The 27889-nt window shown below is 48.9% G+C and overlaps 2 protein-coding genes across 15 annotated transcripts in view; one reads left to right on the top strand and one right to left on the bottom strand.

Moving 5' to 3' along the window:
• Positions 1–19949, top strand: part of RABGAP1 (RAB GTPase activating protein 1) — a 149893-nt gene extending 129944 nt beyond the window's left edge. For 7 of the 14 annotated variants that reach the window (XM_036260826.1, XM_036260830.1, XM_036260825.1 and 4 more), the window contains 7 exons: positions 5213–5305; positions 5719–5829; positions 14842–14946; positions 15766–15849; positions 16444–16515; positions 18054–18251; positions 18414–18656. In XM_036260826.1, the coding sequence (XP_036116719.1) occupies positions 5213–5305; positions 5719–5829; positions 14842–14946; positions 15766–15849; positions 16444–16515; positions 18054–18251; positions 18414–18641 (891 nt within the window). In that variant the 3' untranslated portion in view covers positions 18642–18656. Of the gene's footprint in view, positions 1–5212; positions 5306–5718; positions 5830–14841; positions 14947–15765; positions 15850–16443; positions 16516–18053; positions 18252–18413; positions 19367–19546 lie in introns of those variants that run through there. The other 7 variants (XM_036260834.1, XM_036260835.1, XM_036260827.1 and 4 more) reach the window with 6 other exon arrangements.
• LOC118629517 (spermatid perinuclear RNA binding protein) overlaps positions 1–27889 on the bottom strand; it is a 197766-nt gene that overhangs the window by 20629 nt on the left and 149248 nt on the right. The window lies entirely within an intron of this gene.

The following is a 27889-nucleotide window of genomic DNA, read 5'->3' as shown; positions in this document are numbered from 1 at the left end:
GGAGGATTAAATAAAATAGTAAGTGTAGAGGTATCTTGTTATCTTGATAGTCCTGTGTAGGTCTCAGGTTCTTTTAATAACTGAAAAGTTAAGTTCTTGCCCCAAACATTAAACAAAAGGAAGATGGACTTGAGTCAGATTTCTTTATTTAGCATGAGAACTTTGAGGTCAGGATCTCCTTAATGTACAAGACCTCTTCCTACCCACACAACATCCTTGAATCCTGCCATTCAGAGCTACTAACATTCAACCCCCCACCTTCACTGGCTCCCTATCTCTCCAGCCCAGTGAGGGTTCTGACCTTTGCAAACAGTTTCTTAAGCCAGACTTGGAAATCAGCTTCTATTTCCTATGAGCAGCCTGTTTCCTGCTCTTCTGTGTTTAAATGGCTCATTGTCTGCAGGACCTGTACAGAGGATAGTTCTGCCTCTGATTCAGGAGAAGAAGGCAGATGTTAATATTACTAACAAGTAGTAGCTACCGTTAAGTAAAAAGACCTCACTGTTTACCGGGCATTCTTCTGAGCTCTTTAAATGTTTTATGTCATGTGATATTCATAACAATAGTTTTTATAAGGACTGTTGGGATTTTCACAGCTGAGAAACCTGAAGCCGAGAAAAGGCAGCTTGCCCTCAGCATACAGTGAGTCCTCAGCAGAGCCAGGACTCTGGTTTTGGTTTGCCCACCTGCAGGTTGTACCACCTCACTCCCACGCCTGTCTGCAGACACTCTCTTTCTCCATCGATGGGCCTTGACCTCCCTGCCTGTTCTAGAGGTTGATCGGGGACCACCTTTCCCAGGGCAGGTAGCACATGTTTTTAGGAATTATCCAACTCCTCTGATGGACTGCTGACAAGTGAATGACCAAGGGAAGGGACTTGAGACTAAACTTGTACTTCTACCAAAATATCAACTGGCATGATCCAAGTCTTCACTGTCTAATTCAAGGTTTCTTAACCGGGGACAAAGGATAGGCCTCAGGAAGCCTGTGAGCCCTCTGAAATGGTCTGTAGCATGTTCTGTTGCTGTGGGTGGTGTGGGGGCAGAGTTGCCGTCTGCTCTTTTACGGGAACAGTGCTTTTTATGGGAACCGTGGCTCTCAGGACACTTTCAGAGTGGTTCTGTTCCTAACAGCGTTAAGAACTTCTGTACAGATTGCAAGGGGGTATAAAATTGGTTTTACCTAAATTACAAACTCAGCCTTATTCCAGGAAACTATTAGAATTTTTCTCCCAAAAGTACATTTAAATAAAAAAATTCAAATATAATCATTTTTTAAAATTCTCACCCAAGGATGTTTTTGTTTCATTTTGTTTTGATTTGATTTTTGGAGAGGGAAGAAGGGGGGGGGGGGCAAAGGGGGAGAGAGAGAGAGAAACATCAATCGGGTGCCTCCCACATGTGCCCTGACCAGGAATCGAACTGGCAACCTTTTTGGTGTAGGGGGCAACACTCCAAACAACTGAGCCACCCAGCCAGGGCTAAATATAATCTTCTTTGAGGGTAAAAATGCCACTGTGTTTGAAACTATGATTTCCAGACTTCTGATAGAAGTCAGCCAACAGTGGGTGTGATTCCAAGCTCTGGGTTTGATTCCATAGCTCCCTACTTCCTGAATTCAATTTAAATGTTATTGGTGTAAGTAATAGGCAGACAAAATGATCCTTGGAATTTTTAGAGTGGGGACTGTGTCTCTATTCATTAAGTATTTTCATGCTTACTGTGGGCCAGGAATAAGAGTTCCAGTCCTGTGAGTTTGCATGTTGTGATCTCTACATCTTTGCGTCACTGATGCCTAGCAAAGAACACTGCCCATGGCGCTCAGCTGTCGGGTAAATAAATGTCCCCACTTTATCCTGATTAGATTAAAAGGAAGGCCGTTGGCTTTGATTTGTTCAGCATCTGATTATTGAGTACTGATTGTGTTCCAGGCATTGAGCTAGGCACTGGAAATACAGTGGTAAGCAAAACAGATGAGGCCTGCTTCCTAGTGGGAGGACAGACAATTAAGTAATCACATAAATAAATCATTGTGAACTTGGACAGGTGCCGTGGAGGAAGTGCCCTGATGCTATGAGAATAGGTAACAAAAGACCTGGCCCAATAGAGGGAAGGCGGTGTCAGGGAAGGGTTCCTAACGAAGTGATGTTGGAGCTCTGATCTGAAGGCTGAATAGGGTATGGGCTTGTCCAGGCAGAGAGGGACCAGGATTGTACTGTACATTCACTTTGGTTGCCATTTCCATTCAGAAGAAAGGTTGATACAAAGAATGGTCAATGTCACCCTGGCCCGTTTTGCCCAGTGGTTAGAGCATAGCCCTGTGGACCCAGGGGTTGAAGGTTTGATTCCCGGTCAAGGGCATGTACCTGGGTTTGTAGGTACAATCCCAGGCCTTGGTCAGGGTCTTGCAGGAAGCAAGCAATTGCTGTCTCCCTCCCTCCCTCCTTCCCTCCCTCCCTTCCATTCTATCTAGAAATCAATGGAAAAATATCCTTGGAAGAGGACTAAAAAAAGAATGATCAATGTAATGTAGCATTTCTGGGCACTCTGTGCATGGGCGGGGACAGTGATGAGGGAGACACTGTTCTGGCTTGGAGGCATTGATAGGGGACAGGCAAGCTCAGAGGTGGGTGCTGGTCTCTCCTGGATGCAGCATCATGTGGCAGCTTGAATGGGTGCTTTTGCTGCTGGTGCCTCTCCGTTCCCCATGGGGTCTGTTCATCAGAGGCAGCCTGAACTAGTTGGCTCTGGTATGCAGCCACCCATGCTCCAAAGGTCAGGATCAACTGCGAGCCTGTTATAAACAGTGTTGGGGAGTGAGTTCAAGGGAGAGAGGGCGTAAGAGAGAGACCGAGAACCAGTGAGGCTGAGAAATGGGCAGGGAGCCTAAGCTGGTAAAGAAGGCAGCTCTCTGGACCGGCAGGCTCTGCGGAAGATGGTGGAGCTTTGTCCGTGGCAGTCCTGTTAGAGCAGCCTGGAATAACTGTGAGAATTCTTTCTAACAGCATGCATTTTGATTACTTAATTATAAGAAGAATTTATTCTCAATGCAGAACACTTTGAAAACATGAGAAGCACATAAAGAAATGACCATATCTTATCATGAAAATCTAAGAACCAAATGAGATAACCAAATGTGAAGGGTTCAGCATTTATCAGGTGCTCAATAGACACGCACAGCTGTTACAGTGCTGAGGGAGAATCAGCCCTTTTGCTCTGAGAATGAGGCATTTACAATAAGGGATAATGAAATGTAGGAGAAATTATTTTGTAATTGGCCTTTTTAAATGTATGTGTATAGGGAAAAAGTGTGAATTCTTTCTTACCCCAGCACAAGAATGAAAAGGTGGAGAATCCTGAAGATTTGTGAGAATGTTTTGTAGGATTTGGTGTCAGTTCTGTTGTTTTTTTGTTTTTTTTTTTTGTTTTTTTTTAATAAAGCCTTAAGGGGAGTCTCAGATCCCCTCACCTCCTTGTCATTTATCCAGACTGACAGCAGAGCCCTGGGAGGAAGTGTTTGCCTCCCGCAAGCCTCATTCAGTTTCTGTTCCTCCCCTATTGATCCATTAGGATTGCTTATAAATTTACTGATCACATAGATGTTTTATTTATGCGCTTTCTTTGTGAATCACATATATAATAAACGTTTACCCCAGCATTGCCCTTAACCGCAGAAGATCTGGGTTTAAAGATGTCACTCTCCTGCTTGTATAGCCTCACCCCCAAGTGTTTAATGGACATTTCTATAGACTACAGCCAGGGCACAGTGCTGTGTTCGTGGCCGCCTTCCCTTGGGCAGCATCCAGACTCCAGGATCAGCTCTGGTCGAAGCAGCCTGTAAACATCTCGACAAGCACAGGAGTCCAGAGTCAGAGGGAGAGGAGCACCCGGCAGCGTGAGGGAGATGGAAAGGGAATGATGGAACAGGGACCGGAGGCACTACACACTTGGCCTGTCCCACCCCCTTTTAGGCCTCAGTTTCTTCAACGAGGGAGTTGGACTAGACTACCTCAGAGTTTCCTAGTTATCGGGAACAGGCAGCTAAAATTTGTCTCAGCGTAGTGCTGATTATTGAAGCTTTGGGAAGGGATGAATGTTAGCTTTGTGACCATTCCTTAGGTTGAACATACCTGTTTTATCTCTTCTATTTCTTATATTTCATAATTATTAAAAATATAATTTTAAAAACACCAAAGAGAATGGTTGGTGGTTTAGAGGAAGGAATCAAACAAAAGACTAAGAGTTGTATCTTGAAAGGAATTGCTGTGTTACGGTCCAGACTGGAAAGAGAAGGGCTACCCAGTGAAGGAGGGAACAGCCTGCCAGGTAGAAGGAGAGGTAAGAGAGGAGGGGATCGATCATGTTAAAGCATGAAAGTCAAGGAATGTTGAAGTCTAATTGGGGATTGATAGAACCCACTGGATGGAATGAGAAAGAAAACACTTGGTGTCCTTCAAGAGGGTACTATCTGTAGAGTAGTCAGAGCAAAAGCTTGATTTAGAGACATTACGGAGAGAGGCTATGAAGCAATGGAAGTAAAAGGCATAGGTGAACCTGTGGTTTGCAGTGGTTGTTGGTAAGAAAAGCTTGAGAGAAAGGACAGTAGTTCAGTGGGTAGTAGAGCCGCCAAGTGGAGTGTCCAGCAGACCTGTGCTTTGAAGGGCAGAGGGAACGGTGCTTGTTTGACAGCAGCACAGGAGCTCGTAGCGAGGAAAGTTAATAGATGGTAGGATAGTGAGGTGGCTGCAGCTTGGGCCTTGGATGGAGCCTAGCTGCCTGGGTTCAAATCCCAGTTCTGCTGGTGCCTGAGTGACCGTAACCACCTTATTTCTCAGTTAACTTGCATGTAAAATGAGGATAAGGATGAAAATACTGTACTCGTAGAAGTGGCAAGAGCTCAGAGACTGGAAGCACCTTGCAGCAGTACTGGTATGTGCTCAGTGAGATGGTGGTGATGGCGATCAGGGACAGTAGGACCCGGCCTCAGGTGGGAGGAGCTCCCTGTAGGCGCTCCTTCTAACACTGTTAGTAAAACTGTATGAACCAGTTATCCCCAGCAGAATCCTGGACTGTGCCCCATTCTGATGATTTCCCTCCAAAAATAGGAAACACCACTGCCATAGTGACTAGGGATGGCCTAATTTTAGTGAAGCCCCTGAAGCATCCACCACTTTCTGATACTTTATAATTTGTGCTGTGGTTTATCCTACAGATTAGTCAGAAGAAGCTGAAAAAATTTGAAAAAGAATATCACACCATGAGGGAGCAGCAGGCCCAGCAGGAAGACCCCATCGAGCGATTTGAGGTTCGTTTGCTTCTGGCCGATGCCATGTGAAGAGCCTCCAGCCTTCCGCTTCATGTTATTGTCCGTGTAACAGCCTTGTTGTGTTGTTTTAAAAATTCAGTTGCCGCTGTTTCAAGGTTCAAGTTTCAGTTAGAGTTTGCAAATAAGAAAACAAGTTTGTTTCACTTCAAACCAGCTGCCTAGTTTGTTCCAGTTCAGTGGCCCTTGGCACAGTTAATAAGATGTAGCTACTTGACAAGGTCGCTGGAGTCAGTGTTTGTTGATGGAGGTAGAAAATGAGAAATTACTGATTGGAAGCACATTAGGACCAGCTACGCCTCCCACGATTTCCACAGGACTCAAAGTAGTTTTGAGGGTTAGCACTGAGAAGTTGTCATTTTCATCTGATTTTTATGTGTCATTTAACCCTTCAGCGGGAGAATAGGCGTCTACAAGAAGCAAACATGAGGTTGGAACAGGAAAATGACGACTTAGCCCACGAGCTGGTGACCAGCAAGATCGCGCTGCGCAAGGACCTGGATAACGTGAGTCTGGCTCGGCTGGCGGGGGGGATTGTGTCCAACACTTGACTTCTCCCTTAGTCATGTGAAAGCCTTGATTTCCGTGCGTGGTGATCTGGTTAGTCACCGTCCTCTGCAGATACCCAGGCTCCTGTCAGCATCCCCTCCCTCCGCTCCTTCAGGGATCAGCAGGCTCCACGAAGCCCTCCTTACCACACTCTCCGCTCCTTAGACACACAGCCCTTGGACTTCTCCTCAAACACTGTTGGATTGAGAGACCTTCTGGCTGAGTCTTAAGCTGTCACAACTGGCAGTAGCGTTTAGTCACTGTGACTTTCTTAACCTCTCCCAAAACAAGAAGAGACTTTGTTATCTTGCATATCACATGCCTGGTGACTAAGCACGGCCGATGGTAATAAAGCTCCGTGCCCAGGAGCCTGATGGCATCCGTAGTTTCTGTGGGCAGATGTGCCCTACTTTTTTTTTTTTTTGCCTCTCCTAATCTTAAAAAGTTTGAGGTGATAGCTTTTCTGTCAGCGTGTTTGCCCATTCTCCATACCACAAGCTTTCCTTAGAAGAAGTGTAATCTCTCATTCATGGTTCAGGTTGGAGGTTGGCGAACTTCATCTGTACTTTAGGCTTGGGGGCCCTGTGGTCTGTCCCAGCTGTTCAGCTCTGCCATTGGCACGAACTAGCCACACACGGTGGCTGTCTGCTGATAAGCCTTGTCTATGGGAATCGGTGGGCTTGGTGCATGGGCCTTGTTTGTCCACACCTGACTTAACTTTCCCTGTCAGGCTCCTAAGATTATTTTTCTGCTCATTGGTTGCCTAAGGTTCTAGAAGTAGGCTCAGGCTGTTGAGGGTTTACAGGGGACTTGCATGATGTAGTGAACCCTGAAGGGTTTGCTCCCCTGAGTGTGTATGGCATACTGTGCACAGCTGTGTTTCTCTGAGAGTCTGTGCTTCCCCAGAGTGGCTCAGTGGACAGGTGGGGAGAGAGAAGGCACTATCTGCTGGTTCTTAGTGCTTCTCTTTAGAAATAGAATAGTGGAATAAAACATTTTGAGCAGGCCTGGATTCTAATACCAACTACTGTACTTTCAAGTAGACAAAAATGTTTGTTGGGGGTTGTGGGCAATAATAGTTGTGCCCGGAACATAGTGAAAATGACGTGATTTGGTATATATGGACACAACGCCCCCCACCCTAATCTGGCACTGGTAGTGTTAGTCTCCTCTGCTGTCTCCTTGTCAGCTACAAATAGCACGTGTGCCTGGGAAGGCTCCTTTTTCCATTTCTGCAGGGAGGGTGTTTCAAGGTCATCAGCCCTCAGTAACCAGAACCTGGAGATCTCACTACTTTTTGGTTCCCCACAGTCTGCTCATCAGGGTTGAGTTTCCTCCCCATGGTGCATATTTCCAGCATGCCCTGTGTTCTTCTTTGCAGAAACAGTATATGCATCACTCCCTCATCCATCAGGCATTTCTGCCAAGTGGGTGAAGGAGGCCAGTGTGCAGTGAGCAGGGACCGCTGAGGCAGGGCCACAGTGTCCACCAGAGACGGCCTTGGGCAGCTGCGGACCATGCAGAAAGGGGCGAGAGAATGGATCCTAGACAGGAACTGTATGCTCTACAGTAAAGTTGTGTTAAAAGGCAGCTTACACCAGAATTCCAGGTGGACTTCTAGTTTGCACTCCCCAGTCTGACAGGCTCCTAGACTTCCTGCTGACCCTGAACAGTTAAACCTTGTTCATGTTGTCTCATCCTGACACAGTAGTCAAGGAGGTAGGGGTACATTCCTGAAATCAGAAGTGAGAACTGGTAAAAAGAATATGAATTCCCACTTACTGAGGATCTCTGTGATGGGCACTATGATAATAAGCACTTTGCTACACTCTGATAACCATATATATATATGGTTATATATATGTGTGTGTGTGTATATATATGTTATATATATACATACACACTTTTCTTTTTCTTTATTGATTTTAGAGAGAGAGGAAGGGGGGAGAGACACAGAAACATCGATGAGAGAGAATATCGATTGGCTGCCTCCTACATGCCCCCCACTGGGGATCTGGCCCACAACCTGGGCATGTGTCCCGACCAGGAATCAACCTGGCGACCTCTTGGTGCCTGGGTCTGTGCTCAACCACTGAGCCACACCAGCCGGGCTGATCTCCTTATCTTTGCCTTAGCCCTCTGAGGACAGTACCATGAGCCCCACTTACAGATGCAGATTTGTTGAACAACCAGGAAACTTGAGACTCAGAGAGATGAAGATACCCAGGAAGAAGCAGAGCCAGGAGTCCAACCCAGTCCAGGCTTTTTCTTCAGTGCCACACTGTCTCCAAAATAAATGTGGAACATACGAGCCCTGGCCAGGTAGCTCAGTTGGTTAGAGCATTGTCCCAATATGCCAAAGTTGCAGGTTGGATCGCTGGTCGGGGCTCATACAAGAATTAACCAATGAATGCATAAATAAGTGGAACAACAAATGATATTTCTGTTTCTCTCTCTCTCTCTCAAATCAATCAAGTAAAAAACAAAAACAAAAAAAAAGCCCTATGATTTGTTGTCATAACTACATCAGAAATGTGAGTCCAGGAGGACCGGTGATAGTCACATTACAGCAAATGTTGGTTTTTTTTTTAATATGTTTGTTTGTTTGTTTATTTATTTATTTAGAGAAGAAGGGAGAGAGAGAAGCATCGATTGGCTGCTTCCTGCATGCTCCCCACTGGAGACTGGGCTCGCAACCTGGGCATGTGCCCTGACCAGGAATCGGACCAGGAACTCTCAGTCCATGGGACAGCACTCAGTCCACTGGGTCACACCGGCTGGGCTTAAAATGTTCTTGAGCCAACAGCTAGCCGCTGCTCTAAGTGCTTTGTATTTACTACCATCTTCTCAAATCCTCAGAATAACCCATGTTGTACAAGGAATACAATTACGATCCCCATTTTACTGATAAGGAAACTGAGGCAAAATGGGTCATACTGTTAGTGGCAGAACCTTCAGATTGAAACTCAGATGACCTGGTGCCAGAGCTCACACTCCTGACTTGGCTCAGAGGAGAAGGGTGCCGGATACCTTTAGGGCTCAGGAGCATCAAACGGGTCCTGTCCTCCAGCCGTCTGTGCTGAGTAGGCAGAACTTCCCCACACTGCACTGTGGGTCCCTTCCAGGTTAGTTCTCTTGTTTCTACTCTGTCATCACCGAAGTCAGTAGTTTCTGAAGTGAAGAATGTGGTTCTCTCACCTTTTTTTGACTTCAGGGACTCACATTTTTTAAAGAACTTCATTCCTTTCAACTCTTCCCTTTCTGAAACCCAGAGAAAAGCTCTGGTGTATTGCTTAAGGATTTCCAGAACCCCCTTTGTATTTTCCATTAATTTTGCATCACTTTTGTTATTCCTCACCTGTCACTTTTCTTGCTTGGCACAGCAGCTATTGAGAATTTCTGCTGAGAGAGTACCCACGCAAGGCCCCTGGCACAGGGCCGACAGGAACACGTCTGAGCACGTCAGTTCTGCCCGGTCGCTACAGGGAGACTGCCCTGTGAGAGTGAAGGAAGCTCTCAGGCGTCCACCTGCCCAGAGTTGAACATGGGCTCCTTTGCTTGCTAGTTCTGTGACCTTGAGCAGGTTGCTAAATTTGACCCATTGAATTACTTTGACTTTATCAAAAATCAGTTGACCTGCCCGGCCAGTGTGACTCAGTGGTTGACTGTCGACCCACGCACCAAGATGTTGCTGGTCCAATTCCCGGTCAGGGCACATGCCCAGTTTGTGGGTCCGATCCCCAGTGAGGGGGAGTGCAGGAGGCGGCCTTTAGGGTCTCTCTCATTGATGTTTCTATCTCTCTCTCTCTCTCCCTTCCTCTCTCTCTAAAATCAATAAAAGAAAAATATATATATTTTTAATCAATTGATCCAACATACATGGGTCTCCTTGATTCTGTATCTGCCCCATTGAATCATATGTGTATCCTTAGGCCAGTATCACAGTCTTAATTACTATAGCTTTACAGTCTTAAAATCAGGTCATGTGAGCCCTCCAACTGTGTTGTTCTTTCCCAAAAATAGTTTATCTATTCTAAGTCTTTTGCATTTCTATATAAATACTAGATTCAGTTTGTGAACTTAATAGAAATAATAAAGCCTTCGTGCCCTGGCCAGTTTGGCTCAGCAGTTAGAGTGTCAGCCCGCGGACCAGAGAGACCCGGGTTCAGTTCCGCTGAGGGCATGTACCTCGGTTGCAGTTTATCCCTGGCCCCTGTTGGGGTTGTGTGGGTAGCAACCACTCGATGTGTCTCTCTCACATCGATGTTTCTCTCTTTCTCTTCCTCCCTCCCTCTCTCACGCTCTATCTGAAGATAAATGCAGAAAGTGTCCTTGGGTGAGGATTAAAAATAATAATAAAAATTTTTTTAAAAATAAAGCCTTCGTGAATTTTGAGTGGGGTTGCATCTATAAATCAACTTGAGGAGAATTAACATCTGACCAATAATTGAACCTTCTAGTTCATGAATATGTGAAAATTTTCATTTATTTAGGTCTTTCTCTATTTTAGCATTGTTTTTTAATTTTCAACTTATGAAATTTGCACATATTTTAATCTGTTAAAGGCTGTTCTCATTGCATTTTGCAATCGTTTATTGCTAATTTCTAGAACTACAGTTGATTTCATAACCTTGTATCCTGTGACCTTGCTAAATTCACTTAACGATTCTAGTAGCTTTTTGGTTTATTTTCCACATGCACAATCATATCATCTCCGAATGAAGACAGTTTTACTTCCTTTCAAGTCTTGATTCCTTTCTCCCTTGCCTTCCTGCACTGACCAGGATTCAGAGCCATGCTAGACGTGAGTGGGCCTCCCTGCCTGCTGCAGGTGTTAGCTGTAGCCTTTTCATAGGTCAGGTTGGGGAAGGTTGCTCTTTGCTGAGAGCTTTGATCATGAATGTGTGTTGAGTGATTATTTTCTACTTCTCTTAATTCTGTTAATCTGGTAAAGTAAATCAATTTTTCAGTGTAAACCAACCTTGCATTCCTAGGAAACTTGATTTTTTTAGAGATATAGAGAGAAACATCTGTGTGAAAGCAAAACATTGATGGTTTCCTCCTGCATGCCCCTTGCCAGGGGTCAAGCCCAAAACCCGGGCAAGTGCCCTGACTGGGAATGGAGCCAGCAACCTTTCCATGCAGGGGATGATGCCCAACCAACTGTTTGATGGCAGCCAGGGCTGTCTTGCAGTTTTTTGTCTCATTTTTGTTTAAAAAAAAATTTTTTTTTCTTCATTGATTTTTAGAGAGAGAAAGGGAGAAGGGGAGAGAGGTAGAAACATTGATGAGCGAGAACATCAACTGGCGCCTCCTGCACGCCCCACACTGGAGCATGTGCCCTGACCTGGAATCGAACCAGTGACCTCGTGGTGCATGGGTCAGTGCTCAACCACTGAGCCACACCAGCCAGCCTGCTTGTGTCTCGTTTTGATATCAGGACAATGCTGGCCTTTTAAGATGAACTGAAAAATGTTTCCTCTTATTTTCTTAAGTACTTTATGTAGAATTGTTTCTTGATGAAATCTTTAATTTCCAAGTGAAACCATATGGGCCTGGGGTTTTTTAGGAAATTATTTAATTATGAATAATTTTCTGCTAAGAAAACTTATTCAATGAATATATTCAGTTTATTTTCAGATAAGGACTATTCGAATTTTCTAACTCTTCATGTGTCCCTTTTAATAATTTGTATCTTTCCAGTAACTTACTAGTTTTAATTGTCAAATAAATAGGCACAGAGTCATTGCTAGTTCCTTATTCTTTTTATATTTAAAGGACCTGTTGAGATGTCCTCTCTTTCATTCCTGATAATTTGTGTCTTTTTTCTTAATCAGTCTAACTAGGAATTTATCAGTTATTTTATCTCTTTAAAACTCAGCTTTTGGTTTCATTGATTTCTTTTTCTTTGTTTTGTTTTATTCTGTTTTTTATTATTTCCATTTACTGGTTTTTTTTAATTTAATTTGCCTTTTCTAGCTTCTTAAAGAGAAAGCCTGAACATTGCTTTTTTAAAATAAGCATTGTTATAGATCTCCCAGTAGCACTATTTCAGCTGCATTCTGAAAGGCTGTGTTTTTATTTTTCTTTAGTTTCTTTAGTTTTTGTGGTTTTTCTTTTGACCTGTGAGTTAATTAGTAGTGTGTTGTTTAATTTTCAACTATTAGGGGTTTTGCTAGATATTTTTCTTTTGATGTCTAATTGAATTCCATTGTGATTAGAGTACATTTCCTTTCTGATTTTAATCATTTTAGAATATATTTATGATTACTTTAAGGCCTACCATACGGTCTGGTTGGGTGAATGTCGCACATGCACCTGGAAAGGGTGTGTGTTGGGATGGAATGTTCTACAAATGTCGGCTCAGTGCAGCTGGTTGGATGTTGTCAGACCTTCGTAGACTCGAGGGCTTTCTCCCAGGGGCCCTGTCACTTAGTGAGAGGGCAGTGAGGAGCCTCTCATTGCATTTACTGTTTTCCTTTCAGCTCTGTCAGTTTCTGTTTTCTGGAAACTGACGCGTACATTGAATTGATGCATACATTTCTGCTTATTACACCTTTTTAATGGAACTACTTTTTATATTATGAAATGTCCCTCTTTGTCCCTGCTAATACTCTCTGTTCTGAAGTCTACTTTGTCTCATGTTAATATAACCACTCCAGCTTCCATGGTATTGCATGGTACATTCTTTTACTTTTAACACATCTGTGTCTTTATATTTAAAATGGGTTTTTGTAGGCAGCATATAGTTGGGTCTTGCTTTTTTAATTCAGTCTGATAATCTGCCTTTAATTGGAATGTTTAGACCAGTTATATTTAATGTAATTATTTATATGATGAATGTAAGTCTACCACCTTGCTCTTTGTTCTCTATTTGTTGTGTTTGCCTTTTCTTTTTCTCTCTCGCGCTCCTTCTCTGCCTGTATGATTTTACTTTATCACTTCCTGTGCCGATGAGCTGTTCCAGAGCTCTCGTCCCCCGAGCCCTGCCCACGGCGTCCAGCCACTCAGCATCTCTGCCTCCTTCGCCCTCTGAGGCTTGTTCTGTGAGGAAACCCAGGGCAGCAGTAGGGCTTACCTTGTTTGTTTTCTTTCTCCCAGGAACCATGGTTCCACATTCATTGTTTTCAGGGTCTGAAAACAGTAGTTTTGTATATTCTGCCCAGTTTTCGTTTACAGTGGGAAGTCCCTGTTAGTACTTCATGACGGAAGTAGATGTCTGGATTTATGCTTATTACCATCTGATGTCCTGTCCTCGTGCCCATGTAACCAGAGTGACTGTTCAGCGGTGGTGGCATTAAAGGACCCTCTCTGGGCCACCCTTGGCTCTGTGCCCTTCCCCGTGTTGGAGTTCAGCTCGTGGAGTGATGGCACAAATGCTGACTTAGTGTCACGTGACCTGGTTTTGGGTTCTAGCTGTGCTTTGCATCGTGAGAGCTGGGGGAAGTCACTTCCCTACCTGATTTTTTTATAACTTGAGGAGTCAGGGTGGGCAGAGAAGACTCAAGTTAGAAGACTTCATGACCTGGCTACTCCATACTTTTTAGCATCACCTCAGTGTTGATTATTATCTACCATGGGAGTGATGGCGAGTAAGTAAGAGAACTGAAAAATGTGCCACAGGCTCCAAAGTACTGCTCAGGAGACGGGCCAAATCCGGGGGTGGACAGGTCATGGGTCATTCAGTTGGTTAAAGTAAAACAGGACTTTTTAAAAATAATTTTTCTTTATTGATTTTAGAGAGAGAGGAAGGGAGAGGGTGAGAGAGATAGAAATATCGATGAGAGAGAACATTGATTGGCCACCTCCTGCATGCCCCCTACTGGGGATCGGGCTCACAACCTGGGCATGTGCCCTGACCAGGAATCAAACTGGCAACCTCTTGGTGCATGGGTCGACACTCAACCACTGAGCCACACCGGTCAGGCATAAAACAGGATCTTTAACAGGAGTTCATTCTCCTCACTAGTTATTTCCTGATGTTCCCCATTTCCCTTTTGAGTTCTCCTGGGAATTGAACTAGAGATGATAAGCCACTCCCCAGAAAGGACAGGCCTTACCTGTAGGACCCCATTTAATTGCATGCACGACAGTTTACCAGTGATTAATGACCTTTGGAGTTTGCATGTCATGCCATTCTCAGTTCTCCTTTTAAGGTCCCAGACCTCTGGAACCTATTCCTTCCAAAGACGACGCGTCAGAGGACATGTGGTCTAGTGGAGAGCACAGGGGCTGTTACCCTGCACTAGCTAGGGGTCATTTCAGGGACACCTCCACCCATTGTCAGAGGAGGTTGTGTGTAAGGAGCCAGCAGAGACCCTCTGTCTCGAATGCTCTGTAACTAGGAACCACCGCCTGTTGCCTTGACTGCCCTCTACCGTGCTACAGTCATTCACTCTTCAGTGTCCTGGGACTGTCCCGCAACCCACAAATCTCCCTCTAGACCTTTGCATGCTTTAGAAAAAAATTGGGGTGGAGGATCACCATTTCAGATAATAAAACAGGGTGTCAGGAGAGTGGTGGCCTCCTTTATCAGGTGACCGGGAGAGCGAAACGCAAAACTTGTTTGACGAAGCAGAGGAAAACCAGAATTTATTATTACTATTAATGATGATGAGATCTACCTTTTATTGAGTGTTTACTATATGCCAGGCACTGTGCACACTTTATCCCGCAGATGAAGAGCCTGGCACTCAGATAGGCTTTCAGTGACTTGGCCAGTGGCACATAGGGAACAGTGGGCTTGAGCACAGGCTATCTGATGCCACAGGCTGTGTTCCCAACCACTGCCTCTGGGCCAGAGACTGGGCAGGCACTTCAGCACAGCTCTAGTCTCAGTGTGACCTTGGCATCTCATTTCCCTGTCCAGGTCAGTTTTTCTTCATCTTAAAATGGGATTGTGCTGGGCGATTCAGACCCCTTCCAGTTCTCAGTTCTTGTTTGGTAACAGTATCTCTTAAATGTTTCAGGCTGAGGAAAAGGCAGATGCACTGAATAAGGAGCTGCTTATGACCAAACAGAAGTTGATTGATGCAGAAGAAGAGAAAAGGCGGCTGGAAGAAGAGTCTGCTCAGGTAAGGGAACTTCACCCTCCCATAACCCTCTCCCTCGCAAATGCCTAAAGGTTGGGGGCTCGGCTGGAGGCTTCCTGTTGGCACTGGAGAACCCAGAGAGAGCTGGCTTCAGTTTCTCTCCGGAGACCTTTTTTATTTACTGTGTAAAGCATAATGGTTCTGAATAATTAAAGCATGGAGGAGATAGTGGGGGCAAAGCCCATCTCCCATTGGGGCAGGAGAAATTCCTGTGTGCCCGCATCTGAGTGACAAAGAAGAGGGTTAGCATTTCTGCAGAAGGAAAACAGACACCGTAACATGTCTGGCTCATCCCCTACCTGTCCACTGACGTTTCGCTGACAGAGCAAACTGTGGAAGGCTTGTCCACAGCCAGCTCTGCAGTCCCTGTGGCCACAGACCTACAGCCATAGGAAGAGCTTTGGATGCTGGGTGCCCTGGGGTAACGCCCCTCCCCTTATCCCCCAGTTTTCCATAAAGGTAACTCCCTCTGGTCTCAGGGCTGCCTGAGGTGGGACGTGACAGGGCCCTTTCTGCACAAACTCAGGTCAGGCACTGAAGCCGCCGTGGTCCTCCATGAGCCCCCGTCTGTGCCGTGCTGTCCCGCACTCAGGCCCACGGGCGGGTTGCCCTCAGACAGAGGCTGGGTGTTTTTGGAAGGTTTAACTGTTCTCTCCCTCTCTTGGCCTCAAGAACAGGGGTTAATACTGCCAAGATCGAAGGAAGAGGGAGTGAATTTGAGCCTTTCCAGAGCTAGGTCAGGCACTTCTTGGAAAGCGCTTTGTCTCTGAAAACGTTCACTCTGCTTTTTAATGTGTGCAGTTAAAAGAAATGTGTCGCCGGGAACTCGACAAGGCAGAATCTGAGATTAAAAAAAACAGTTCTATCATCGGTGACTACAAGCAGGTGGGTCCGTGCACCCTGTAACTGGGCTGTGTTCCCTGGTTGCCCCAATGAAATGTGTCCCTTCCTCACCCCAGGGCTTCTGGCTCCAACAAGTCACTTCCCTGCCCCGGCCACGTCACCTCGCTGGTTCCCAACTAGAATACGGGAAAGAGCCTCAATCTCGGATCGTGTTGGTAGAGCACCAGGCATAGTGAGTGCCCAGCATACACGTAGACACTTAATAAGTGAAGCCACACAGTGTCCTTGGGACATTTCAGATTCGAGTCGAGGCCTTCTGTTCATGTGTAGTCATGAGGTGTAGAACCAGTTCTCTCCCTGGCTGTTTGCATTTTAAGAACATAGCCAAACTGGTCTTGTCCCTTCCTATACTGGGATCTCACATGTGTTTGGAAACCAGTGGCCACTGAGTGTAGCCAGAGGAGCCTTTGCTCCCCATCAGCCCTCAGCCCTCCCGAGCGGTGGCAGCCTGCTAGGTGCCGTCTTCTTTCCTCGTAGTGGAGCCCAGCTGCCGCCATGGAATTCGTCCCTAGTCCAAGTGTGCAGTAAGGGCCTTGTTCAAGAGATTGCCACTTGATACTGTGTCTGTTTCTTTAGATTTGTTCTCAGTTGAGTGAAAGATTGGAGAAGCAGCAGACAGCTAATAAAGTAGAAATTGAGAAAATTCGGGTAAGTCTTCCTTTACCAGAGACATTTTAAAGCACCTAGCTCAGTTTATGGCTGTACTCACAACAGATTTGGGGGGCGGGGGAGAACTTTGATTTCAGAAGTGAAAGAAGCTGCCAAATACCTGCTGGGGCGCCTGTCCCTGCCCGGCTTAGTAATTCAAAACCAGTGCTGTGCCTGTTTCCTCTGGAGGGGAATACAGATGAGGCCCAAAGAGCTCTGGCTTTAAAAGATCTCAAAGTACAAGGGCCCTTGTCTTATCAGTGTGCATGACACCCTCCTCTGGGTGGTTCGTCAGCAACAAAACAAGCGCCACAGGTTTCCAGTGCCGCCCCTGGGCAGGGAGGCCTGCGCAGCCCAGAGCCTGGAGCTCGGCTTGGCCTGAGGTGGGGTAATGAGGCCAGGGCCTGGGAGTGACTTTTCACCCCCACCATCCTGCGTAAGGAAGGGACACACCCCTCCGAGCTCACTTCTGCTGTCCTACCCATCTCGGTGCCACGAGGACCTGACGTTTTAAAGTACAGCGGAACTTGGCACCTGCGTTCTTGAAGCTGCACCTGTATTCGAATATGCACCGAGCTTCACTGAGATGAGTCATGTACGGAAAGATGCTCTCCCAGCACGTGTACAGTCGGGGGCGAGAAGGGGAGTTCGGTGCTCATGGCCATGTCTGCTCGGAATGTTTCATGGGAGCAGAGACACCCGGGCCCTGTTGTGAGAGGTGTTTAACCAGCAGGAGCTTATCTTTTTAATATAATTTATTTTCTGATTCTAAAACTAATAATACTCATTGCAGGAAATTTAGAAGAGTAAATAAAACAAAACCGTAGACTCCTGTCCGCACAGATAAACCCCCCACTGTGAACACGGCGGTGCCTGCTCTCTCCGTCCTTGTCTGTGTAACAGGCAGCTCCGTCTGTTCTAAGATGTGCCCATTTCACATTTGCATCTCTGAAATCGGAGCGTGTTTTATAACAGGGCTCTTTGTGGTTTCGTTGGCAGAATATTTTCTTAGAGGAACATGAAATGATGTTTCTGACGGCCACTGGCATCTTATTTTGATGCCCTGTGGCATATATTTTAACCACTATACGTACATTTTTGTGTACCATTTTACCATGTTATGAAAAAGTCCTCAGAAACTTCTTAGAGGCTGCACACTTCCTGTATAAAGACAACAGAGTTGAATCTCTCCCAGGTGTTGGGTAGCTTATGCCCCCTTTTTCCTTCTCTCTTTCGGCAGTGAAAATCCTTGTACATAAACGTTACCTGGTCACTGCTTCTTCATTTTTTTAGCCAAGGTTCCTAGATATGAGATTACTGACTGGATCAAGACGTCAGAATGTTTGTATTGCTTTCGGGATGTAATACTGAAAGGTGGCTTTCCCACAGGCTGGCTGCCTGCTTACAAAGAGATGAGTTTCGGAAGCCGTAGTGCCCCACTGCGAGGCCACCTCTTGGCTCCCCGGGATGGGGGTGCTCACGCCTTCTAAAGGGCCAGTTTCTCTCCTTGTCTCTTCACATCTGACATTCAATTTCAGCAAAAAGTAGATGACTGTGAGCGCTGCCGAGAGTTTTTCAACAAAGAAGGGCATGTAAAGGGCACCAGCGCAAGTAAGGACGTTTTAGATGAGGACACTGATGAGGAGAAGGAGACGCTCAAGAACCAGCTGAGAGAGATGGAGCTGGAGCTGGCACAGACCAAGCTGCAGCTGGTGGAGGCTGAGTGTAAGATTCAGGTAACAGCCACCCCGGGCCGCCCGGGGACGGGGCTGCCTCTGCTCTGGTGCCTGGGACTGAGGGCGCGCGAGGGCTTTCCTGGTGTGGGCTGGGAGTGCCAGGAATGATCTGTGTGGGCTGGGGTTCTTTTCCCCTTTCAACTTTGACTGTGATCCTCACAGGAAGAAGCCCATTACTTGTTACTTACCAGTGGATGTTTAAATAGTATTTGGCCTGTTGTAAGCATTGGATTGGACTTTTCCATAATGAGAATAATCATCAAGCTTGGAAACATTTTGGTGGAGCAGAGAATTTGTATTTTGAAACCACCACTGTGCTGTCCAAGTCTTCAGCCTTGCATGAGTCAGTGGCCTCTACTCGCCAGGCTCCTCCTCTGCAGGTGGAGGTGATGGGGGAGGACCGGAGGAGATAATGCCCAGAAAGGGTTTATTTAGCCCAGTGTCTGAGGGCTTCACAAATGCCGGCCGGCGTGTCCCAGCTCCCATCAATTAGCTAGCTTTGTGACTTTGGACATATTAACCAACTTATTTGAGCCTCCATTCCTGACGAAGAAATTGGGGCTGATGTTGGTCACCTTATACCGCATAGATTTGTTCCATCAGCTGGTGCTGAGCACGTGGAGCCAAGTTCAGGACGAAAGCTTAGGCCTGGTCTCCCACATCGCACCCACTTACTGGGCGCCTGCTCTTGGCCAGGCCGTTCTCGATGCTGGGACTGCAAAGCTAAGACATGTTTCATGCGACTGTCCAGGACAGCCAGTAGAGGCAGCAGTGAAGCAGCAGTGTCTGAGCTGTGGTCAAGAATGGACTGTGGCTGCAGAGGAGAAAGAAGAGGGGGCATTCCTGGGGGAGGGAGCAGCACACTGAGCAGCAGGGGGAGGCACAGGCTTGCCCAGGGGAGCCTCGGGAAGTAGGGGGGATGTGGTGCTGAGCTGGAAGACTCTGAAGGCCCCCACCAGCACCTCAAATGCCTTGCTCTGGAGTGTAGACTTGAAGAGTCTTTCTGGAAATCCGTGGTGCTGGCCCAGCTGGGCATGAGCTCATGTGCCTGGTGTGAGCTCAGTGGGTGGACGGGGGGGGGGCTCGCTTAGGAGGTGGCTTGAATAAACCAGGCAGGGAATGAGGAAGCCTTTACTAGGAAAGATCCCACCACGTGAGGATTCCCGAGCGTTAGCATCACTTTGAGATGGGGGGGGGGGGCTTCCAGAGGCCTCTCGAGAGTCTGCAGACTGAATTCCCATCTAGGCTCAGCCCTGGCGCCTTGGCCACACCCTCACGCAGTCTTCCTCTTTCAGGACTTGGAGCACCATCTGGGCCTCGCCCTAAATGAGGTGCAGGCCGCCAAGAAGACGTGGTTTAACCGAACACTGAGCTCCATAAAGACAGCGACCGGGGTGCAAGGGAAAGAGACTTGCTGAGAGCAGCTGTGGCCTCCAGACACTGTCAGACACAGGGCACCTTTGCTGCCTTTGGCCAGATGTGATGCTGTGACATGTCCCCGGACCAGCTGTACCTAAGTCCGATTCCTACAAGTGTGTTGGCAGGTCATGGACCAGAGGTCCTGAAGCAGGCAGCCTCTGGGGTGAGGCTCCTAACCACTGACACTAACAGGCCTGCTGTCCCGACAGCTGCTCTGGACACTCTAGAAAATCACTCCTGGGGCCTCCCCAGCCCCCAGCCCCGAGGCTGAGGCGACATTATCAGAGTTGGGGTATCTTTTTAGGCTGTTGGTTTTTTTCTAAATCTTTAATTTTTTTTTTTAATACACATATATATTGTGGTGAGGGTAGGGTGGGGTAGGGCAGAGGATCAATAACTCCAGTAATTCTTACCTGCTTCAGTACCAGCAGAGGGTCGTCCAGGTGGGTAACGAGAAGCACTTTGTTTTGAACAGGTTTCATGGTTGCAGTTGAAGCCACCTCGTTTTGTTAAACTAGACAATGCACAGGTTTTTGGTTTGGCATTATTCACATTTCGGATCAATTCTATGCAACTCTCATGGTTCCTGTTGTTTTTTAGTGTTAGCTGCCAAAATGACTTTATAGGGCTGGGGTGGGTGACCGAGAGACTGGATCAGTCAGAATGTGGGCAAATCTTATTTTGCTTAATGTGTCATGTGTGTATGTATATATATCTGTCTATATATCCATATATAGGCAGATATATAGAGATATATATACAGGTAGATATATATATATCTTTTCCCAGTGCCCCCAAATGACAGTGTTTAAATCCCAGACCAGGACTGATCTGCACAACTGAATTATGTGGTTACTTGGGCACTTCATCTCACTCAAGGTCCGCCAGGCTGGCCCTCCTCGCCCTCGAGCTGGGAAGAGCTCCCTCACTTCCAGATTCCAGGTGTTTTGCACAGTAGATCGTGTAAGTGAGGACACTGAGCTGTGTGTATCTGTGTAGATGTGCGTGTCGGACACACAGGCCAGGCCCCGTCCTGCTGGCCGTGTCGCTCCCTGCTGGGCCCTCCGTGGAGTGTGGCTGGGTGCAAACCTCATTGTTCGGATGGCGGCAGGTTCTCGGTTCAGAACTATGGAATGGAGGTTTCGCACCTTCTTAAAGAAAAACAACAGACTTTTAATTTATATGGCATTGTGCTGATAGACTGTCTTGCAGGTGGTTCGTCTTCTCCGCGTGGTTGGAGGTAGCTGGTTACCAGAGGCGCTGGTTTGTATGTAGACACTTGGATTGTTTTGTATCTTTTCCCGTTGGCTGTACTGACACTTGCTGAGGTCATCTGTGTTAACAGGAGGGAACAAGTGGCAACCCCTACTCCCCACACCCCTCCCCGCTTTGTGTCTTTCCTGTTCAGTTACCAAATCAGCTGTAAGCCCGTCTAACACTAGGTGCGTGGACATTGTGTTAGGGTAGTTCCAGTGTGTTAACTTTATGAATTGAAATATAAACCATAAAATTGTATTACTATTTCTTCTGTTGGTTTTATTTTAACAGCATATTCATTAAATATTTTGGTACAAACAGCATTGCTTTGTAAAAACTAGTTTTATCATATGTGCTCCTGCCCCACCCCCACCCCCACGCCGCCACCATCAGAGAAGACCACCCTCTGAGCTGACAGGGGTGAGCCCCAGCCTGCACCTCCCCTGTGGCCTGTGCCCCCATCAGAAGCACTGCCCCCCTGAGAAACCAAGTGCCACGCTCACGGGGAGGCACTGTGTGTGTGTGTGAGGTTTAGGGAAATCATAAGGGTGTACTTAAGGCTTAAAAGACAATAGCTTCTCACCAGGCTGCAATGGGAAAGGGAATTCCCACCCAAATTGTGAATGTGAGGGGGAAATGGCTGAAGGGCAGAAAGGAGGGCGGAGTTATGGGGCCCCCACCTGACCGAGCCGTCTTTGAGATCGCTGCTTTCTGTTCCCTGGCGGCTGCCCCGCACCCCTGCACCCCTGGGGTGAGTCTCCTGACCCTCTGCCGTCCTTACCACCTCACCCCTTCTCTGCAGCAGGAAGAGCAGTGCTCCCCAACCCCACTGTTCCCCTCTGCTTGACCTGCCTGCCTCCCAGGACCCCAGCTATACCCTGCTTTTGGGTGGAAGTGGTTAAGATACAGGCCACGAAGGGAAGGTGGTGAGTCCCTCTGAAGCTGGGCAAGTGCCAAGCAAGGGGCCTGGGCCCCAGCAGGGCCTCCAGAACAGTGGGGTTCCTTTGCCACTCAGGCTGGTGGGTGTATTTCCGGGATCCACTTTCCTCCTGACCCAGGGCAAAGGTCGAGTCCCAAGGGTCCCAGTGTTCAGGAATGAGGACTCGGCAGAAATCCTCACCTCTGCAGCTGTGCCCTAGCCCAGCCAAAGGAGTCCACACGCAGTCCACCTCGGCACACAGGCCTCCGTGACTCAGCTGGGGTCCTGCTTCCGGGGAGGTCCCCGATGACGCTGAGACCCAAGATAATAACCACCTGTGCACGAAGTGCTGTAGCAGGTGCGGGATCCGGCGAGAACCGCAGGGCCGTGTACTGGCAGGGAGAGTTCTCCGCACACAGCTGGGCGACTGCTGGCCCCGGGGCGTGGAGGGGCAGCCTGCACGGCCAGGCCGGGGCTGGGCCCGCTGGAGGGCGAGGCCTTGAAGGGGACCACTAGACAGTTTTAAGCCAACTTTCTTTCAATCTTTGATAAGTTCCCCATCAGTCCTTTAGGAGAAAATACCCAAAATTTAGTCTGAAGATGGGTGGTAGAATAGGAAAGCCAGATTCTAAAAAAATTCGAAACTTGCTGAGAAAGGGGAGGAAACTCCAGGAAGATAAATTGAGCTTTTAGTATATGGAGTTGAGCTCACCTGGGAAACAAGTTGGGGATGTCCAGAGTCGACACACTCGGGAGCGGAGTGAGCTCGCCACCACGGCAGGCTGTGGGCGATTCTGTCCTGTGGGTCGTCCTGTGAATCCTACTAGTTGTCGAGAGCACACCTCACACTACCAGTTGTCACGACCAAAATGTTCCCAGGTGGGGGTAGGAGGGATCCCTGGTTGAGGACCCCTGCTCTGCATGTGAGCTGAAGCTAGAGGGGGAGACTGCCCAGGGCTATCCCGGTTAAGCAAGGGCGGGGGAAGAGAGGACACGGAGCGGAGCAGGGAACGCGGCTGTAGGCGCCCAGAGGAGCACACACAGACTCCACCTTGGGGTGAGGGCGGGACCAGAACGGCTCCCTGGATTGGGTGACTGGGAAATCCCTGATGCTTCAGGTGGGGTGGAGAGGAGGAAGTGCGGACTTTGAGAAGCCGGCTGTGAAGGGAGCTGAGGCAGGAAAAGTGTAAGGCTTCCGGCTGGGAGATTCAGAGCCTGGTTCTGACCGCGACCATGGCTCTTCCTTGCCTGTTCTTGGGGCTGCTCACAAGGCACGGGAAAATACAGGACACGCTGCACAGATGTCCAGCAGGCCCTGCTGAGCGGACCTCAGGTCTTGTTAATAACTCTCAGGGGAGGGAGGCAGCTCAGAAGCAAAGATAAGTGGCCTCCTCTGACTTCACATCTCCCAGGCGTCCTGCCCATGTCCCAGTGGCGGGAGCAAGCAGAGGGGTGGGGTTCCAGGAGAGAAAAGGCTACTCCCAGCTCTGGACTGACCCCACAGGCATGAAAACCAGAGTCTACACAGGGGAGGATGCAGGTGACGTGGGCCCCTTGGGGCCTGGTTGGCCTCTGGGAACCCATAACGTCGTCGGTGTGTGGATTCTAGTGCTTCATTTGATCAGAGAGGTGCCTGATGCTGACGAACCTAAGATTCGCCCGGGGGTGGGAGGGCGGGCAGAGACCAGGCAGACAGACAGGAGGATCGGGACCACGCAGCGGCTGAGCACCCATGCCCTGAACACGAGGACTGAGCATGAGCACTGAGCTCTCTACCCTTCCCCATTTTATAGGGGAAGAAATCGGGTCCATAGAGAGGTTCCTGGCCCACGTCCATCACTCCCAGTGACCGTGTGGGCAGCAGGTGGGTGCAAGCTCTCCGCCCTCGCCCCAGACAGCTCGGCGCAGCGAGCCGCCCTGTTCGTGCCCTGGGCTCAGCCCGTCCCCTGGGGATTGTAAGGTCCTGTCAGGCCCTGCTCCTCTCGCGTGCTGTTCCCCCTCTGGTTGTCACACCCTATGAAAGTGAAGGCGAAAGGCTTGCCTGTGATCCCAAGAACTGTGATTTGAACCTTTTCTACCAGCTACCACGACCTCCATCTTCTCTTTCAGGGCCCAAGGGCAAGGAAGGCCGGCTCCACCTCGAGCCCACGAAGGTGGACGAGGATGGGAGCAGGGGATCTGGCGGTCAGTCCTGGTGCGGTTGGGAATCCAGTCTGGGGGTTTTCCAGGGAGAAGGCGGCCGAGTTGTAAGATGAAGGCACAACACGCAGTGCCTGTCCACACAGCTCGGCTTACCTGAGGCAGCAGCACCACCGCGGGGGCGGCTCCCAGCCCTGGGGCAGCTCGACCGCAAAGGCTCGAGGAACAGCAGGAGCTTCAGCTTTGCCTTCAAATTGCTGCTGCCATTTGGAAGCTCCATTCCTTGGGCACGTCCCTCGCTCTCTGAGCTTTAGTGTACTAAGCGGTAAATTCTGGGGAGAGGTGTGAGGATGAAGAGTGAGTTGTGTGAAAAGCACCTGTAATTCGCTGCTAGGTTCCTTCGAGGTGGTGCACACCTTTTGCACCATTAGCACAGAGGACCGTGAACAGAAAGTAGGCCTTGGTCCCTGATCCCCTCGTAGGAAGGAAAGATTTTATCATGTGGACTGAGTCATAAGTGGTCGTGCACTTGACCTTTTTATCAAAGTCAGCACCTTAATTTAATTAGAGGTGGTCCTGCTTAAGACAGAAGCTTTTATTTTTATTCATCCAAATGGGGAAAATGCAACATGTCAGGGCATTCCAGACAGACTGCAGCAGCCAGAGGCGGTCAGTCCATGGCAGAGTCCAACAGTCAGTGCGAAGGCGCCCAGCTTGGACGCAGCCTGTGGGAGTTGGGTGGCAGAAAGTCCCTTTGGATGAAGGCCAGGCATCTTTGGGTGAGGCACTGCTCTGGTGACAGTCCACACACGCTGCTGCTTCGACCGCTGGGAGGTTTCAAGTTCAGAATCCTACATGAACCACTGACCCGAGGGCAAGGACAATCCATGGTGCTCATGGTTTCCAAAGTTGTTTAACATAATACACAACGAAGTTATTGCAAGGACTTTGTACTACAAATTATACTATTTACACTTGCGTATTCAGAAAACACAGTAAATAGATATTGTAAATAGACTTCTAAAAATTACCTTGGCCACCACCAGAGTGAGAGTAAGGTATAGCCAGATGTCATGTGCATAACTGTGTGGTGAGGAAAGACTTCTCCAGAACCCCCAAGGCTGAGCAGGGCCACCTCCTTTGTGAGGCAAGCCCCTTGTTGAGCAGCCCAGGGCTTCAAGTCCAAACTGGCTGCCTCCTTCCCAAAGAGGTCTGTGTGGAGTGGGCAAGAAGCACGTCTCAGAGGCCCCTCTCCAGGAGGACTGCAGCCAGCAGACCAGAATGCACAAGAGGAGCAGGGCCATCAGCCCCGCTGCTCCTGAAAGTGCCCTCAGCTCATTGGGACTACCTCAGGGGACAGATGTGGCCGGGCCTCAGCCAGCCATGCACAGAGACCAAAGGGTCACAACAGGCCAGCAGATAGACCCCTGGCGCAAGGCCCGAGTTCAAAGATTCTTTGGGAGAAAATGGTAAACACTGCTAGGGGCTGAAGGTGGGAAGTCAGCTCCAAACTCAGAGGACAAAGGCAGGGGATTCCCCCTCCAGCAAGTGTTCACTTGGCCTCCTCAGTCCCTGCAAAGGAAGTCTGTCTGGAGGTTGGAGACAGAGAACCAGCCTTGATTCCTGGGAGATGCAGAAAGGCCCCTGATCTGAGGACGCCTACAATTTGGCTCCCCAAATGAGTTTCTAAAAATGAGTCCTCCTGTCCAGGAAAGTTGGTATGACAGCTAAGCCACCTCCCACACAGCCATGGCAGGGCCACCGCTGAGAAACAGCCACACTGAGTGAGGGAACAGTGATGGCTCAGTGCCCCCCACACACACAGGAGGGGTACAGAGCAAACCAACCTTCACAGTCAGGGACACGGTGCCTCTGATGGAGCATTTCCACATGCCAGAGGAGAGTCTGGGGACCTGTCTGGCCCACAGCAGTGGGGGAGGGTAGTGAGACGATCCACGTGAGGGTAGTGACACGGCTGTGCCAAGGAACCACAGGAGCGGTGCTCAGCCTGGAAGAAGCGGGACATGGACAGTGCCCCTTCCTACCCGTGGGGAAGGGGCTCCTGAAGGTCATCTGTGCTGTGCCCTCCTAGCCCTATCCTTAGTTCAGTCCTATGGACAAAAAGAACCTGACTTCCCAGCAACAGCAGAAATATTAGATTGGAGTAAAAAAAAAACCAACATTTTGACCATCATCCGTTTTACTAAAGAGGAAAATGAGACATAGAATCGAGCCTATTACCAAGGGCCTTGAGCTCCAGGGCCTCCTTGGGAGACCAGAACCACAGCACAGGGCTGAGCTGCCTGACAAAACGCCACACCTGCGTCTCAGCCAGGCCCAGCCTCTCCACTCCCCCGAGCCCAGAAGCGCCTCTAGAAAACACAAGGAGAGTTCCTCCCAGAACTGAGAAGTTACCCACCCACAATCAGACCATGGGAGCCCCCTCCATGCCCCAAGAGGCACACACACCCCAATGAGAGGGAACCAGGCAAGCCCAATGGGCACAGCCAACATAGCTCGTAGGCAGAGTCTCAGCAAAGACAGGACCTAACTGCAGAGCAGGCAGCATCCAGTTTTCAGGTTTCCTACCCAGACACCCACCACCAGCAAAACCTTCCCCCAGGCCTGGAAGGCTGCCCTGGGAACAGGGTGCACCTGTCTAGTGCCCGGGTGCCAGATGCCTCCCCTCCTGACTCAGTCCCAGAGGACCAGAGTGCCACAGGCCACACAGAAGCCACCTCCCTGACCAAGGCGGCGTGTGGGTCTAAACTACATCCACAGTCCTGTCCCGAGTCCAGTGAAGCAGTCTCTGCAGACACTCGTGTTAGGTCTTTCTTGTCCCTGCTGGTCCTCTCCTGGCAGCTCCTGTCATGACACGTGAAGCGCCACAGCCCCACCCCACTCCAGCTCACCCGGAAGGACACTGGTGGCAGCTCCACTCACTTGCCTAGAAACCTCTCTGCGGAAGTACCGGGAGTCGAGGGCGCTACATACAATCACGTTTTGGCGCCACCCAAACTGCACTGAGCGAGGGCCGAGCACCACGCCCGCTGTGTCTCGGCCTCCTGTGCGCCATCTGTGAAGTGCGTGAGCTGCTTCAGTCTCTAGACACAGGCCTGGCCCCAGTAGTCCGTAGGTCTCCTCTGTGTGTGCTGGCCACAGGCCCAGCCCTGTGCTCGGAGGATGGGCATCGGCTCCATAAAGCTTTTAACGCCCCTGCCACGTGATGCGATGTGAAGCAGGGATGGGCTCCCCCTAGCAGCAGTTTTTTAACCCTATTCACCAAGGCACCAAGCCAGACAGATTTGAGGCAGACTGCTTCAGTTGCCTTGCCCTTGGAAACGGTCTTTAGGGCAGCGAGAGAGAAGGCTGCGAATGGAAGGTTCTGCCGGACTCCGCGTCGTGAAAGCATGGCACGCACTAGCCTACTGAAGCAAGTGGCCAGAAAAGCCAGGAAATTCAGGGCCTCTCTTTCTTGTTCTAGAACCAACAATAGCCAAACCCTTGGCTGAAAAGTCCAGGCTAAACTGAAAGGTACCGTTTGTGACCACAGACTGGTGTCGCAGGACAGAGGGGCGTTCAGAGTGCGTCCAGGGTCAGTGGATTTGCACCTCCTCCGCCGGCTTCCCCAGCGCCCGCAGGAGGAAGTCCACACTCCTGAGCCCAACACTCGGCCCTTCACAGGCTGCTGCACAATGTGCCCGTTGGTCTCCACCATCTCCTGGGCCCAGCCTTCTCTTGAGCTGCCTCCCCACTACGCTCTCCGTCAGTGCCCACCTCTCACTTAAACCCTAAGGCCTCCAGGGCAGACTCGCCTTCCTCATCCTCAGTGTGCAGTCAGACCAGGTGTTCAGGAAGCCTTTGTGGGCAGCTGGATGAGCCCCAGCAGATGGCAGGACGTTTC

Source organism: Molossus molossus, unplaced genomic scaffold (genome assembly GCF_014108415.1).
Source record: "Molossus molossus isolate mMolMol1 unplaced genomic scaffold, mMolMol1.p scaffold_m16_p_14, whole genome shotgun sequence".
Taxonomy (NCBI): domain Eukaryota; kingdom Metazoa; phylum Chordata; class Mammalia; order Chiroptera; family Molossidae; genus Molossus; species Molossus molossus.
Note: the sequence above shows the minus strand (reverse complement) of the source record. Positions and strands in the feature narration are given on the sequence as shown.